At 42.2% G+C, this 17679-nt stretch overlaps 1 protein-coding gene across 3 annotated transcripts in view; it reads left to right on the plus strand.

The window, feature by feature from the left end:
• MAGI3 (membrane associated guanylate kinase, WW and PDZ domain containing 3) overlaps positions 1-17679 on the plus strand; it is a 304410-nt gene that overhangs the window by 161994 nt on the left and 124737 nt on the right. For all 3 annotated transcript variants that reach the window (XM_084853476.1, XM_084853477.1, XM_084853478.1), the window contains exon 7: positions 5716-5773. In XM_084853476.1, coding sequence (XP_084709602.1) covers positions 5716-5773 — 58 coding nt within the window. The remainder of the gene's footprint in view (positions 1-5715; positions 5774-17679) is intronic.

Here is a 17679-nt window from a genome sequence, read left to right on the forward strand (position 1 = left end):
CTGAAGCCTAGCTTGTAGGATTTTGAGCATAACTTTGCTGCCATGTGAAATGAGCGCGATTGTACGGTAGTTTGAACACTCTTTGGCATTGCCTTTCTTTGGAATTGGAATGTAAACTGACCTTTTCCAGTCTTGTGGCCACTGTTGAGTGTTCCAAATGTGTTGGCATATTGAGTGCAACACTTTAACAGCATCGTCTTTTAGGATTTTAAATAGCTCAGCTGGAATACTGTCATCTCCGCTAGCTTTGTTGTTAGTAATGCTTCCTAAGGCCCACTTGACTTCACTCTCGAGGATGTCCGGCTCAAGTTCAGTGACCGCACTATCATGGCTATCAGGGACATTCAGATCTTTCCTGTATAGTTCTTCTGTGTATTCTTTCCACCTCTTCTTAATCTCATCTGCTTCTGTTAGGTCCCTGCTTTCTTTGTCCTTTATCATGCCCATCTTTGCACAAAACATTCCCTTGATATCTCCGATTTTCTTGAAGAGATCTCTAGTCTTTCCCATTCTGTTGTTTTCCTCGATTTCTTTGCATTGTTCATTTAAGAAGGCCTTCTTGTCTCTCCTTGCTATTCTCTGGAACTCTGCATTCAGTTGGATATATGTTCCCCTTTCTCCCTTGCTTTTCGCTTCCCTTCTTTCCTCAGCTACTTGTCAAGCCTCATCAGACAGCCACTTTGCTTTCTTGCATTTCTTTTCCTTTGGGATGGATTGAGTTGCTGCCTCCTGAACAATGTTACGGACCCCTGTCCATAGTTCCTCAGGCACTCTGTCTATCAGGTCTAATCCCTGAAATCTATTCCTCACCTCCACTGTATATTCATAAGGGATATGATTTAGGTCATACCTCAATGGTTTAGTGGTTTTCCCTACGTTCTTCAATTTAAGCTGACATTTTGCAAGAAGCAGCTCATGATCTGAGCCACAGTCGGCTCCAGGTCTTGTGTTTACTGACTGTATGGAGCTTCTCCATCTTTGGCTGCAAAGTACATAATCTGCTTTCGATATTGACCATCTGGTGATGTCCATGTGTAGAGTCGCCTCTTGTGCTGTTGGAAAAGAGTGTTTGCTATGATCAGCGTGTTCTCTTGGCAAAGGTCTATTAGCCTTTGTCCTGCTTCATTTTGTACACCAAGGCCATGCCTGCCTGTTATCCCAGTGATTTCTTGACTTCCTACTTTAGCATTCCAATCCCCTATGATGAAGAGGACATCTTTTTTTGGTGTTAGTTCTAGAAGGTGTTGTAGGTCTTCATAGAACCGATCAACCTCAGCTTCTTCGTCCTCAGTGGTTGGGGCACAGACTTGAATTACTGTGATGTTGAAAGGTTTGCCTTGGATTCGTACTGAGATCATTCTATTGTTTTTGAGATTGTACCCCAGTACTGCCTTTCCCACCCTTTTATGAGTGCTACTCCATTTCTTCTAAGGGATTCTTGCCCACAGTAGTAGATAGAATGGTCACCTGAATTAAATTTGCCCATGCTTGTCCATTTGAGTTCGCTGATTCCCAAGATGTCGATGTTCAATCTTGCCATCTCATGTTCGACCACCTCCAGCTTACCCTGATTCATTGATCTGACATTCCAGGTTCCTAAACAATATTGTTCTTTACAGCATCGGACTTTCTTTTCACCACCAGACACATACACAGCTGAGTGTCCTTTTGGCTTTGGCCCAGCCACTTCACTCTTTCTGGCGCTACTTGGAAATACCCTCTGCTCTTCCCCAGTAGTATATTGGACACCTTCCGACCTGAGGGGCTCATCTTCTGGCATCATATCTTTTAGCCTTGTGATACGTTCCATGGGGTTTTCTTGGCAAGAATACTGGAGTGGGTTGGCACTTCCTTCTCCAGTGGACCACATTTTGTCAGAACTCTCTGCCATGACCTATCCATCTTGGGTGGCCCTGCATGGCATAGCTTATGGCTTCACTAAGTTATGCAAGCCCCTTGGCCACAACAAGGCAGTGATCCATGAAGGGGATCTGGTCCGTAGCAGGTCTTAAACTTAGGTAAAGACAACCTCAGATGAACAGCAACACATGACATATTACACCATGTCATTATTCGTTTTACAGAAATAAACCCAAAATGGAGAAGCCATGTGTGAAAAACTACACCCTTACTGCTTCCATAGGTATGAAGAGGCTAAGGAGCAGCCAGGTGCTGCTGATCAAATGTCCTTGATTAATTGATCATCAGCAAGTGTGACCACCACTATAAAAGCAGCACTGAGGATGATTATTCACAAGTGGAAAACATTCAAGACAGCTGCCAATCTTCCCCGGAGTGGATGTCCCAGCATATTCACCCCAAGGGCATACTGTGCAATGCTCAGAGAAATTGCAAAATATCCAAGAGTTACATCTCAGAGTCTACAGGCCTCAGTTAGCATGTTAAATGTTAAAGTTCATGACAGTACAATTAGAAAAAGACTGAACAAGTATGGTTTGTTTGGAAGGGTTTTCCAGAAGAAAGCCTCTTCTCTCTAAAAAGAACATGGCAGCATAGCTTAGGTTTGCAAAATTGCATCTGAACAAATCACAAGACTTCTGGAACAATGTCCTTTGGACAGACGAGACCAAAGTGGAGATGTTTGGCCATAATGCACAGCGCCACGTTCGGCGAAAACCAAACACAACATATCAGCACAAACATCTCATACCAACTGTCAAACACGGTGGTGGAGGGGTGATGATTTGGGCTTGTTTTGCAGCCAGAGGACCTGGGCACCTTGCAGTCTTTGCGTCGACCATGACCTCCTCTGTATACCAAAGTATTCTAGAGTCAAATGTGAGGCTATCTGTCCGACAGCTAAAGCTTGGCCGAAATTGGGTCATGCAACAGGACAATGATCCCAAGCACACCAGCAAATCTACAACAGAATGGCTGAAAAAGAAAAGAATCAAGGTGTTGCAATGGCCCAGTCAAAGTCCAGACCTCAACACGATTGAAATGCTGTGGCGGGACCTTAAGAGAGCTGTGCCCGCAAACCTCAATGAACTGAAGCAATGTTGTAAAGAAGAGTGGGCCAAAATTCCTCCACAACGATGTGAGAGACTGATAAAGGCATACAGAAAACAATTACTTCAAGTTATTGCTGCTAAAGGTGGTTCTACAAGCTATTGAATCATAAAGTGTACTTAGTTTTTCACACATGGCTTCCCCATTTTGGCTTTATTTCTGTAAAAGAAATAATGACACAGTGTAATATGTCATGTGTTGTTGTTCATCTGAGGTTGTCTTTACCTAATTTTAAGACCTGCTAAGGAACAGATGATTTTTATTATGTCCTGATACGTAAAACCATAGAACTCAAAGAGGGTGTACTTTTTCACATGACTGTATATAGGAACCTGCAGCACCAGAAATTATATAAAAATATACAAGGACTCCCATCTCATAAACTGATTTTTAAAATATACAAGGATCCACAGCACCAGAAAATGATTTTTTTAAATGTACAAAGACCCACCCCATAAATTGATTTTTTAAAGATATACGAAGTCCCACCGTACCTGAAATTGTTTTTTTAAAAATATACGAAGACTCCTCCACCCCATACATTGATTTTTAAAATATACAAGGACCGACAGCACCAGAAATGGATTTTTAAAATATACAATAACCCACAGCATCAGAAAGAGGTTTTTAAAAATATATTTTTAAAAACTATGCAAGGATCCCACCTTACCCCATGAACTGAAATCCCACAACACAAGCACCAGAATTAGGCTTTCAGGAATTATCTTTAAAGCAGCAACATTAACAGAAGACTTCCCCCACACCCCTGGAAATAAAATTAAGAAAAAAATCACATTTACGTACGTTTCACTGGCCTCTTGATCCTCCTCTTTGCAAACGAAGGTAGTACAAACAATATTACAGATGAAAAATGAGTTGTTTAAATAAAATGTTAAAACTCCCCTGTTAAAACAGCTTCACTGGCTTCCAGTCTGTTTCCAGGCACAGTTCAAAGTGCTGGTCATGTCCTATAAAGCCTGATACGGCTTGGGTCCAGGTTATCTGAAAGACTGTATTCTCCCCTATGAGCCACCATCACAGGTATGCCTTATGGGAACGCAGGAGAGGGCCTTCTTGGTGGCTTCCCCACGGCTCTGGAACTGCCTTCCCAGGGAGGCGAGGGTGGCACCCTCCTTGATATGCTTTTGTAGGCATGTAAAAACTTTTTTGTTCCAGCAGGCCTTTGGGGATAACTAGTATGGAACTGTGAAAATATGACGGATGGATACTATTTTTCTTGTTGTCTTTTAATGTTTTGATATTTTTACAATTTTAATATTGATGATTTAATTATATTTTTAACTTTTGTACACTTGGATTTATATTTCTATTTGTAGGTTTTAATTGTATAAGTTTTAATGTTGTAAAGCTGCCTTCAGTCCCAGTATTGGGAATAATAATAATAATAATAATAATACATCATTTCTAAGTCCTACTTCCTTATATTATTATTATTGAGTTTCTGAAGCCTTCCTTTCATCACAGTAGCAGCCTCTTTGATATTTCATGTTGATAGTTTGGAAAATCTGATAAATGTCATTATAATAGCTTAAAGAGAGAGGAACAATGTTATACAAATGCCTCCCAATATGTACCAGTTCTTATTGTACTACCTTATTGTTATACTATTGTTATACTCTTATTGTTATACTGGTTATAAGTATAACAACTTATAACCAGTTTTTTCACCAGTTGAGACTGGGCCCTCACCCCAAAGCCTATTTTAGAAACCACTACCTTGGGAGTAGGAGAAGAAGTAAGCAAGGCAAATTTTCACCTTCTCTATCTACACTTTGTATGGCAACTCTATCAGTCAGAACTGGGCAGGCTATTTAAGGACTAAACACCCTTTTATTTTAAAGGAGTATAGAAGGGGAGCAATATAGGACCTTTTAAATTTTATTTTCATTTTAGTTATGTATGTGTATTGATAGTCTGAAAAATATGGAGAGGCAAATTTGCCCTGATTTGTTTACTGTGTCATCCAGATTTAATACCTGGATTATGAGCCCTTTAGGGACAGAGATAGGTATTTCTAAAATGGGTATCGTCAGGGGTGTTTCTGAGCGCAAGAAGTGGGATAGCAGTTCAGATTCTGAAAGACAACCATCAGAAATGGGGGAAGTGTTTTCCCAGGCTACTTCAGATATGAGTAGGTCTGCTTCTCAAGTTACAAATGTACAGATGGCTGACCTTAAGAGTCCCTCCTCACCACCACCACCACCCCTAGTGAGAGGGGGCGAACAGGAGGTTGACCTAATAGATGCCAGGTGCAGACTCAAAGCAAAGAGAAAGAAGGCAGGGTTGGAACTTAGACAGTCTACCCAATTGGCCTTGCATGAGAAGCAGCGCTTAGAGAGGGACCTCCCCCCCTTATGTTAGGCTAGCGAGACCGCCTCCCTCTTCAAACTGGGCAAACTCTCCTAAATTCCATTTGGTTCCCCTGAAGGCCTTCCTTGTAGATGGAGAGTTTCTCTGAGAATTTGCATCTGTATGACCCTGTGAAGTAATGGATTAAAAGCTATAGACTGAAGCCTTTCGTCTGTGTACATTTGGGCATTGAAGTGAAGTGGGGGCTAAGGGGATCATGACAGCTATAAGCTGCTCTGAACCCAAAGGATACGGTGAGATATAAACATAATCAATAAGTAATAAACTAAATCCATTATTTTCTTCCACTTACAGAGCTTCCATATGGTTGGGAGAAAATAGAAGACCCTCAGTATGGGACATACTACGTTGAGTGAGTTGTGTGGGTTTTTTTTAACACAGCTGTTGATAGCTTAGTTTTATGACGTGAATCATAGGAAAGCAAAGCATGATATATAATCAATGCAAAGTTCTGTTTTTGTTATAAAACATGATTAGGAGGGCAATGTTCTCTTGTCTTTCAAAAAGCCTGGTTAATATATCTACATATCTTCCAGAAGAATCAGTTAACATCCACACAAATATATGGCAGGCATTCATGTATGATAGATAGAAAGATGGATGGATAGATTCATTAGAGATGTGCATGGACATGCTTCAACTTGGACCCCGATTGAGCGCTTTGCAAAATAGCTGGCTTCTGCTGAGATTGATTTAGAGTTGGTTTGCTTCAACTCAGTAGTGAACCAAAGCCCACGTTAAAATTAGAAGCTGGACCTGTCAGTCACTCTGCTGTACTCCCTGTGTCTGTTTAAAAACAGAATACTATACCTTATTAACCTGAAACAGTTGTAAAACAATGGTCTTCAATAAAGCATAGTTTGCTTTAGCAGAGATTATAAGACACTTTCACTGTGTCCTTGATCCAAAGTCTGAGCTTCACAGCAAGTAAGAGAAACAAAGCTGTATAAAGTATTAGGCCTACCCAGGTCATTCTTCTTCAGTACGTAATGCCTAGATCTAAAATAGTAGCCTGTGTTCCTCTGGAAAATTGATTGTGAGCTTTCTGCAGAAACACTGGCATTTAAATCTTGTCAAGGTTAATATTTCTTCTTTCAGCTCTAGTTTGACTTTCCCCTTGTGTATGACATGCAGGCTGTTTTTATATCATGGAAAATTTGAAGCTACATTCTTTCATACAAGAAAAAAAAAAGTTCTCCATAATGTGCCTGTGTATTCCTACATTTAGGAGCGCACATGTGGAAAGGTTCTACAGTTTGGGCAGAAAACAAGGTGCTGGGGTGTCTGGGTGTGCGCATGCTCTAGAGCTTACCTGGCAGATGTCTAATTGTAAGAGGGCAGGGTGAGCACCTCTTCAATTCTTTTTTCCCCCTGGGAGCAGCTGGCATCTCTTGGTCACAACACACAATAGCTACAGAGCTGCTAGACAAAGACCTTTTTATTTTTATTTAATACTAGCAAAAGACCCCATCATTGACATATGAATTTGTGTGTGAAAAGGCTCCCCTTTCCAGATGCCTGTCAGTGAGGACCTTACTGCAACAGTGTCTTACTTTTCCCCCCAGAAGGGCAAAAGGGTGGATGTAGGGGTGGGGACAAAATCTGCTCCTGGTGTGACCTCTTGAAACAGAGCCACCTGTTTTTTTAATGCTCAGTCACACATGGAGAAGCATGATACACTTGGTGAGCATGGTGCAAGTTGACTTGAAGAAAAATGCCAAATCTGCCTGTGGTGCCGTATTTGCTAAGCCACCATATTCAAACTAGCATGACAGTGGAATCCTACTGCTTCAAAAGTTTGGTTTTGGCACTTTCAGTTCAATCATCCTCACTGTTGAATGCCCATTTCCTTGGTACAGGTCAGTACTCCCTTAGATATTAAGAGAGAACCCTTTGTCCTTGGTCAGATGAAGTGGGGATCTCCAATATTTGCTATATTCCTCATCCCTGAGGTAGTGAAGTTTAGGAGACTATCTTCAGTAATGATGAAGCTGTTACTACTCCAACCTGTGGTCAAGGTCTGCCATAAGCCAAGTGGTATTCATGAAGATCCAAGTCACAATAGCACTGCTTTAGCTTTCCCAACCTGCATCTCAGCCTCTGATAAGAGGTGTCATGGTCCCATGGTCTGCCACCACCAGAGTTGTCCTCAGAGGAGGAGCCAGAACCAGCAGAGCCATTTGGCCCTTCAGGAGACCCTGGCACTAGCCAGGACAATCCAGGACCCTTAGGGGCCCTCAGTGCATTTGAATCTGCCCCTTGCCACCTAGCCCTCGAGAACACTGGTGCCTTAAGATCCACGATAGAATGGTTACCAGGCGAGGGAGTGCTTGCTTACTGAAGAGGATTACTGATGAGTTGGGCCCTCCTCATGACAAGGACATCTGACAAGCCTCTAACATGAAGCAGCTGAGCTCTGGGTGGGGTTCTGGTCACTTTGGCTCTCACTGCTAACTTGATAGCTGCTGGAAACAATGCCTCTGCTACTTCCAGTGTCTGCTGCCTCCTGTCTTGTGCCTTGCCTTGTGATGGATGCTCCATGCTACTGACCCTGGACTGTTTCTTGACCCTGCTTCTGAACTCAGTAATGTACCTGACTGATTTAATGTGTTTGACCTCTTGTCTGTTACCTTGACCACTCCTGCTGTTGCCTGATCCTGGTGCTCTGCCTGCCTGCTTGTGTTTTGACTTCTGCCTGGATTTTGACTATTGCGTTGCTCCCTATGTTTGCTTGCAAACAGCCAAGGATCAGTCTAGAGCAGGACAATAGAGAACTGGATCTGCTACTGCTCTAACTCTTGGTGTCATACTTATTATACATGCAAGTGAGGCTCCCAGGCTGTGCTGCATATCTATTTTTTTATTTATTTATTAGATTTATTAGCCACCCATCTGGCCGGCTACCTGGCCACTCTAGGCGGCATACATTCCAAATAACAACACAGAATACAACATAATTAACTAAACAAAACAACATCGCTCTAAAAAAAACCCTAACCCACCCCAAATGCCCGCCTGAACAGCCAGGTTTTCAAAGCCTGGTGGAAGCTTATCAAAGAGGGGGCATGGCAGAGGTAACTAGGGAGAGAATTTCACGAAGTGGGGGCCACCACAGAAAAGGCCCTCTCTCTAGTCCTCACCAGCCTAGCTGTCCTGGCTGATGAAGCCAGACAGAAGGCCTTCCGAGGCTGATCTCATTGAGCGACATCCCTGGTATTCCTGGAGGCGCTCCTTAAGATAGACTGGGCTTTTCGCATCCCTTCTTTCCTCAGCTACTTCTAAAGCCTCATCAGACAGCCACTTTGCTTTCGTGCATTTCTTTTTCTTTGGGATGGTTGCTGCCTCCTGAACAATGTTATGGACCTCCATCCATAGTTCCTCAGGCACTCTGTCTATCAGGTCTAATCCCTGAAATCTTTTCCTCACCCCCACTGTATATTCATAAGGGATATGATTTAGGTCATACCTGAATGGTTTAGTGGTTTTCCCTACGTTCTTCAATTTAAGCCGAAATTTTGCAATAAGAAGCTCATGATCTGAGTCACAGTCACCTCCAGGTCTTTTTTTTACTGTCTGTATGGAGCTTCTCCATCTTTGGCTGCAAAATACGTAATCAATCTGATTTCGATATTGACCATCTGGTGATGTCCATGTGTAGAGTCGCCTCTTGTGCTGTTGGAAAAGAGTGTTCGCTATGATCAGCGTGTTCTCTTGGCAAAACTCTATTAGCCTTTGTCCTGCTTCATTTTGTACACCAAGGCCATGCTTGCCTGTTATCCCAGTGATTTCTTGACTTCCTGCTTTAGCATTCCAATCCCCTATGATGAAAAGGACATCTTTTTTTGGTGTTAGTTCTAGAAGGTGTTGTAGGTCTTCATAGAACCGATCAACCTCAGCTTCTTCAGCATCAGTGGTTGGGGCATAGACTTGAATTACTGTGATGTTGAATGGTTTTCCTTGGATTCGTACTGAGATCATTCTATCGTTTTTTAGATTGTACCCCAGTACTGCTTTTCCCACCCTTTTGTTGACTATGAGTGCTACTCCATTTCTTCTAAGGGATTCTTGCCCACAGTAGTAGATATGATGGTTACCTGAATTAAATTTGCCCATGCTTGTCCATTTTAGTTCGCTGATTCCCAAGATGTCAATGTTCAATCTTGCCATCTCATGTTTGACCACCTCCAGCTTACCTTGATTTGTTGACCTTACATTCCAGGTTCTTAAACAATATTGTTCTTTACAGCATCGGATTTTCTTTTCACCACTAGACACATACACAGCTGAGTGTCCTTTTGGCTTTGGCCCAGCGACTTCACTCTTTCTGGTGCTAGTTGGAAATTCCCTCTGCTCTTCCCCAGTAGTATATTGGACACCTTCCGACCTGAGGGGCTCATCTTCCGGCGTCATATCTTTTAGCCTTGTGCTATGTTCCATGGGGTTTTCTTGGCAAGAATACTGGAATGGGTTGCCATTTCCTTCTCCAGTGGACCACATTTTGTCAGAACTCTCCACCATGACCTGTCCGTCTTGGGTGGCCCTGCACGGCATAGCTTATGGCGTCACTGAGTTACGCAAGGCCCTTCGCCACAACAAGGCAGTGATCCATGAGGGGGGTAACCCTATTAGATACACCATTTTAGGAGTAGTGTAATTGCAAACAGGCTTTGAATATAGAACATTAAGAGGTACTTACTGCCTGTTAAAACAGAACACAGAGCCGATGTCTAGCTATGTTCAGGGGGTGTTGCAATCTGTAGTTGTGCATGGCTGTAGTTGTACTGAACAGTCATCTATCTACCTCGTGATTCATCATTCTGAAAATCTCAGCTTTCAGTTATACTTTTGCAGGGTTGGCATAGATGTAAGATAAGGCTAGGCAGTCTGGTGCCCTCCAGATTTTTCAAATACAGTGATAAGGGATTATAGGAGTTGTGGTTCCAAACATGTGGAGGGCACCGGGTTGCCTACACCTAATATAAGCAATGTAACATGTGATGCCAGAACACTGATCTTGCGCACATAGGGCAGAAACACTTCTGTGCTCTTGACCTCCTTGAGTATAAGTTGTAGGATATGCTCCATAGGATTTCTGGTTTGTGCACAGTAAGCAACAAATAAGATATGAATGTATTTTAATAGAATCTCCTGGGATATTTTGAAAGCTTGCCCTGTTAAACTGTGATCCGGTGTCCTTTTCTTAAAAAGGGCCTTTTAAGTGCAGCAAGTTCTAAGTTATGAGAGATTGTTTTTAGACCAGTTTCTTTGGTGTTTCAGTGTCTGATGTTCTCTGTTCTGAACATCATCTGCCAATGAAAGGTCCTCACTGATATGTACTGTGTGTGTGTGTGTGTGTGTGTGTGCGCGCGCGCGCACACACACACACACACTGTTTACAGTTGGAGGATTAATTACAGAAAAGATATGTTGTAGTGTAGTGGATAGGGTATTGGCCTGGGGTTCAATTCCCTACATAGCCATGAAGCTCACTCAGTGACCTTCAGCAATTCATACTCTTTTCACTCAACCTACCTCACAGGGTTGTAAGGATAAAATGGGACAGCTCCATGTATGCCACCATGAGCTCTTTGGTGAAAGAATAAGATACAAATGTGAGCAATAAATGGAAGCTATAAAGTACTGTCTGCCAACCCATTCATTTGGCTCTCACACAAGCTACTGAAGAGGCAGTGATTAAATTTCTATAACATTCTCTGTATTTTACTAATGAAAGGATGAGGTTTGCACTCCCAAATATATGACTGGAATGTTTTTATCCTCAATCGATAGTACTCTAAAACAAATACCAGACTCTCTAAGCCTCAATTCCCATAGGGTAAAGAAACCACAAGAGTTCTATTACCTTTAACTGCAGAGCAGTGCTCTGATGTAACACCTTCCAATGGTATGCATGTGTCTCAGGATAATTAGGTTTTTTTTAATGAAGCACATGGTGTGCTAAGGATACAAAATACCATTAAAATGCCTTCACTAGGAAATACGTGGCTCGATTCCCAGACTACTAGAGATTGATAGTAATCTGATTAAGTTGAATAAAGGCTATAAAGATCTGGTGCTTAAATTATTACTATCCAGAATTGTTTCATGTCCAGCCAAAGATTTAATTATTGTTGCTGTCAATGAGAATTGTCATTATCTGCAGTTATACTAAACTTTCAAGGAGTGTTAAAAAAGAAATCTGGATGATAGAAAAATTAGGGGAATAGCTTGTTAGTGGATTGTTCATTCTTAGGGAATAAGCTAGTCTAGAAAAGCCACAGTTGCAATTTGGGATAAAAAGCGAATGCATGAAGAGGTCAACATGTGGTTTTCGGCAGTTACATGAATAATGAGATTGTGGCCACCACAGGCTCACAGGATCGTGTCAACAGGCCCTTAAAAAGTTCATTGTGACTCTACGACTTACCTCAGGAAGGTATTTGATAGATGAAACTGATGTTCCTGCCCTGTGTCTTCTAAATCACTGAAGAATTAAATGGTGTGTTTTAATAACCTTTATTGGGCATTTAGTGTTTTGGTTGTTCAGCTGGTGTAGCATAATAGTTAAGAACTTGACCAAGAGTCAGAAAGTCCCTCAAATCTTAACTGCTGTAAACTCACTATGTGGTATAAGACATGTCTCTCAGTCTCAGAACCCATATTTATAAATGGGATTACCAAAGATTTGATGTGAGGGTTACTGAGACAAGGGTTACTGAGATGCTTTGTTGAGGACCAAATATTTTAATTTCTGATTATTTGTATTGTATTAATGGGATAAAAGTTGATAATCCTGAATTAAAACACAGGTATGATGCATATTTACTGTCTGCTGAATCCCAGCTGTAGGGCATTATATCAGTATATCAATTAATATAAGGGCACTTGGTAATTAATCTTACTTTTAAGACAGTCTACTTATGGCAACCCCTTCATGGATCACTGCCTTGTTGTGGCGAAGGGGCTTGCATAACTCAGTGAAGCCATAAGCTATGCCGTGCAGGGCCACCCAAGACGGACAGGTCATGGCAGAGAGTTCTGACAAAATGTGGTCCACTGGAGAAGGAAATGGCAACCCACTCCAGTATTCTTGTCAAGAAAACCCCATGGAACATATCACAAGACTAAAAGATATGACGCCAGAAGATGAGCCCCTCAGGTCGGAAGGTGTCCAATATACTACTGGGGAAGAGCAGAGGGTATTTCCAAGTAGCGCCAGAAAGAGTGAAGCGGCTGGGCCAAAGCCGAAAGGACACTCAGCTGTGGATGTGTCTGGTGGTGAAAAGAAAATCCGATGCTGTAAACAATATTGTTTAGGAACCTGGAATGTCAGATCAATGAATCAGGGTAAGCTGGAGGTGGTCAAACATGAGATGGCAAGATTGAACATCGACATCTTGGGAATCAGTGAACTCAAATGGACAAGCATGGGCGAATTTAATTCAGGTGACCATCATATCTACTATTGTGGGCAAGAATCCCTTAGAAGAAATGGAGTAGCACTCATAGTCAACAAAAGGGTGGGAAAAGCAGTACTGGGGTACAATCTTAAAAATGATAGAATGATCTCAGTACGAATCCAAGGCAAACCATTCAACATCACAGTAATTCAAGTCTATGCCCCAACCACTGATGCTGAAGAAGCTGAGGTTGATCGGTTCTATGAAGACCTACAACACCTTCTAGAACTAACACCAAAAAAAGATGTCCTCTTCATCATAGGGGATTGGAATGCTAAAGTAGGAAGTCAAGAAATCACTGGCATAACAGGCAGGCATGGCCTTGGTGTACAAAATGAAGTAGGACAAAAGCTAATAGAGTTTTGCCAAGAGAACACGCTGATCATAGCAAACACTCTTTTCCAACAGCACAAGAGATGACTCTACACATGGACATCACCAGATGGCCAATATCGAAATCAGATTGATTATGTCCTTTGCAGCCAAAGATGGAGAAGCTCTATACAGTCAGTCAAAACAAGACCTGGAACTGACTGTGGCTCAGATCATGAGCTTCTTGTTGCAAAATTTCGGCTTAAATTGAAGAACGTAGGGAAAACCACTAAACCATTGAGGTATGACCTAAATCATATCCCTTATGAATATACAGTGGAGGTGAGGAATAGATTTCAGGGATTAGACCTGATAGACAGAGTGCCTGAGGAACTATGGATGGAGGTCCGTAACATTGTTCAGGAGGCAGCAACTCAATCCATCCCAAAGGAAAAGAAATGCAAGAAAGCCAAGTGGCTGTCTGATGAGGCTTCTTAGCTGAGGAAAGAAGGGAAGCGAAAAGCAAGGGAGAAAGGGGAAGATATAGCCAACTGAATGCAGAGTTCCAGAGAATAGCAAGGAGAGACAAGAAGGCCTTCTTAAATGAACAATGCAAAGAAATCGAGGAAAACAACAGAATGGGAAAGACTAGAGATCTCTTCAAGAAAATCGGAGATCTCAAGGGAACGTTTTGTGCAAAGACGGGCATGATAAAGGACAAAGAAGGCAGGGACCTAACAGAGGCAGATGAGATTAAGAAGAGGGGGAAAGAATACACAGAAGAACTATACAGGAAAGATCTGAATGTCCCTGATAGCCATGATAGTGCGGTCACTGAACTTGAGCCGGACATCCTCGAGAGTGAAGTCAAGTGGGCCTTAGGAAGCATGACTAACAACAAAACTAGCGGAGATGACAGTATTCCAGCTGAGCTATTTAAAATCCTAAAAGATGATGCTGTTAAAGTGCTGCATTCAATATGCCAACAAATTTGGAACACTCAACAATGGCCGCAAGACTGGAAAAGGTCAGTTTACATTCCAATTCCAAAGAAGGGCAATGCCAAAGAGTGTTCAAACTACCGCACAATTGCGCTCATTTCACATGCCAGCAAGGTGATGCTCAAAATCCTACAAGCTAGGCTTCAGCAGTATGCGAACCGAGAACTACCGGAAGTACAAGCTGGGTTTCGAAGAGGAAGAGGAACTAGAGATCAAATCGCCAACATTCGCTGCATCATGGAGAAAGCAAGAGAATTCCAGAAAAATGTGTATTTCTGCTTCATTGACTACGCTAAAGCCTTTGATTGTGTGGATCACAACGAACTGTGGCAAATTCTTAAAGTGATGGGAGTACCAGACCACCTTACCTGTCTCCTGAGAAAACTGTACGAGGGTCAAGAAGCAACAGTAAGAACCGGACATGGAACAACCGACTGGTTCAAAATTGGGAAAGGAGTACGACAAGGCTGTATATTGCCACCCTGCTTATTTAACTTATATGCAGAGTACATCATGAGAAATGCCGGGTTGGATGAATCACAGGTCGGAATTCAGATTGCTGGGAGAATTATCAACAACCTCCGATATGCAGACAATACCACCCTAATGGCAGAAAGCGAAGAGGATCTCAAGAGCCTCTTGTTGAGGGTGAAAGTAGAGAGTGCAAAAGCTGGTTTGAAAGTCAACATTAAAAAAACTAACATCATGGTATCTGGCCCTATCTCTTCCTGGCATATAGAAGGGGAAGAAATGGAAGCAGTGACAGATTTTACTTTCTTGGGCTCCAAGATCACCGAAGACGGTGATTGTAGCCATGAAATTAAAAGACGCTTGTTCCTTGGGAGGAAAGCTATGGCAAACCTAGACAGCATAGTAAGAAGCAGAGACATCACCTTGCCGACAAAGGTCCGTCTAATCAAAGCTATGGTTTTCCCAGTAGTAATGTATGGCTGTGAGAGCTGGACTATAAGGAAGGCTGAGCGCCGAAGAATTGATGCTTTCGAACTGTGGTGCTGGAGAAGACTCTTACAAGTCCCCTGGACTGCAAGGAGGTCAAATCAGTCCATCCTAAAGGAAATCAACCCTGACTGCTCATTGGAAGGACAGATACTGAAGCTGAAGCTCCAGTATTTTGGCCACCTAATGCGAAGAGAAAACTCTCTGGAAAAGACCCTGATGCTGGGAAAGACTGAAGGCAAAAGGAGAAGGGGACGGCAGAGGTTGAGATGGCTAGATAGCATCACCGATGCAATGAATATGAACTTGAGCATGCTCCGGGAGAGAGCACAGGACAGGAAGGCCTGGCGTGCTATGGTCCATGGGGTCACGAAGAGTCGGACACGACTGAACGACTGAACAACAACAACGTATGGCAAACAGATTTTTTAAAAACAACTGAAATACTAGAAAAGCATAATTGGGACAATTACACACACACCAGGATATTGACTGGGTTCACACAACACGACAACCCATACTCGTGGTTGCGTATGGGTTGTCATTGAACCATGGGTTGTTGCTGAACTGTGGGGTTGCTGTGTTGTGTGAACCAAGCTGCCTTAACAAACCATGGATTGTTAACCACGAACAACCCACTAATATACCCCATGGTTTGTTGTTGGGTTGTGAACTGTGGGTAGTTCATGGTTAACAAACCATGGTTTGTTAAAACAGTTGGGTTCACACACAACAACAACCCACTGTTCAGTGGCAACCCATACACAACCTTGAGTTGTGTTGTGTGAACCCACTTTATTGTGTCTCCTGTTCTTGTCACCATCTAAAAAATTATAGAACTGGAAGAAAGACAGAAAAGGACAAATAAATCAAGCTACTGGGGACCTTCCTTCCAAGGAAAGGCTAAAGCGTTTGTGGCGATCAGAATGGTCACTGTGAATATTTTGCATACATCTAAGGTTTAGTTGAATTGCCATGGACTCTAGTTTTTTGCATTTCATTGGCATTTGACTCACAGTTTACATTTTTCCCCTCTGTACCCACGCGTTGTATATATCTGCCTTTTGAGGATAACACTTCATATGGCTGATAAATGGGCTCTAGTTCATGAAAGCTTATGCTATCATAAATTAATTAGTCTTTAAGGTATCACAGGACTCTTTGTTGCTTCTGTAGATGTATGAGTATCTTAAGCCATAATACCTGCTGTTCAGAGTAAAAAATGCATAAATAGTAAAATGCATTATTTGTGCAGGCTGTAAAATTAAGTGACTTTGATAGTTTAATTTTTTTCTCCTGCCGCTTTCTTCTAATGTTATTTTTGTGTATTATATGGAAATTTCCTGGATTGTTTGTATTAAAGAACTTTTGGCACAAATCAATAACATAGACTATTTATTAGATGGAGCAAGCTACAGATTACAGTGGCATGTCCTAAATTCTTTTAAAGCAGGAGATGGATCACAGTTTAAAGTGAAGTATGGGTGTGAGGGTGGAGCCAAACTCTTTCCCTCCTGATCTTCCCCTCAAAATTTTTTGCCCTTGTTGTTTTCTCCTAAATAGTTTTGAGGCTGAACAGAAGAAGCGCAGACGGGGAAAGGCTTGCTACCCATGAACACGCTTTATATTCAGTTTTTACTCTATTGAGGCATGCTGATTAGCTGCTGTAACATCTAGCTTTCATATTGAGCTGTAAGGCTTGATTTTGTTACAATTCTAAAAGTTCTGACTAAAAAAAAAAACTTCTTTATTGGGGTGCTGCCATCAGACTCCTAGGAGCTATTTTTCCTCCAGAATTGAAGTCACTTTTTGAAGAAACACATTCTGCATGTAGGATCTTCCAACTTTGCTTAGCATCCAGTTCTCTTTCAGAGTAGTAATGTTACCCAACTGGGTAGGCATGTGGGGAGGGGGCAACACCAAATACATGAAAGCAAAAAAGAAACAAGTCTCAATGACCGCATTCGCATGACACGACAACCCACTCTGTGAATAAGCTACACAGTGTGGGTTATTTTTGGAACAACCCACAGTGTGCCCAACAGACAATCAAGCTCACTGTGGGTTCTCCCCCTCCTTCCCCCTTATTCCTTCACCTGGTATCCCAGTCTCTTGCGCAGCAAAGCCCATCTTGTCTGCCTATCCCATCCTCCCCTCTGCTCTGATCGTGACTCCTTTTCATTCCCTGGCTTTTTTTTTTTTTGGTGCCCCAGGCATTTGTGCAAATGGGGCCATAATAAACTTTTAAATTATTTTTTCAGCCCCAGCAATGTGCGCATATTTTGGTCTTTTTTGCAGTTGTGCAAGTGTGCACTTGCAGCTGTCGTATGTTTTGGCTGTCAAAAGGAATGAAGTACAGTATGCTATTTTGGGCTGCATTAATAGAACTCAACATTAAAAAAACTAAGATCATGGCATCTGGCCCCATCACTTCCTGGCATATAGAAGGGGAAGAAATGGAAGCAGTGACAGATTTTACTTTCTTGGGCTCCAAGATCACCACAGATGGTGACTGTAGCCATGAAATT

The sequence above is a fragment of the Heloderma suspectum genome, chromosome 4, assembly GCF_057233095.1.
Source record: "Heloderma suspectum isolate Gila_16-S chromosome 4, 16-S_ref, whole genome shotgun sequence".
In the NCBI taxonomy this organism is placed as follows: Eukaryota; Metazoa; Chordata; class Lepidosauria; order Squamata; family Helodermatidae; genus Heloderma; species Heloderma suspectum.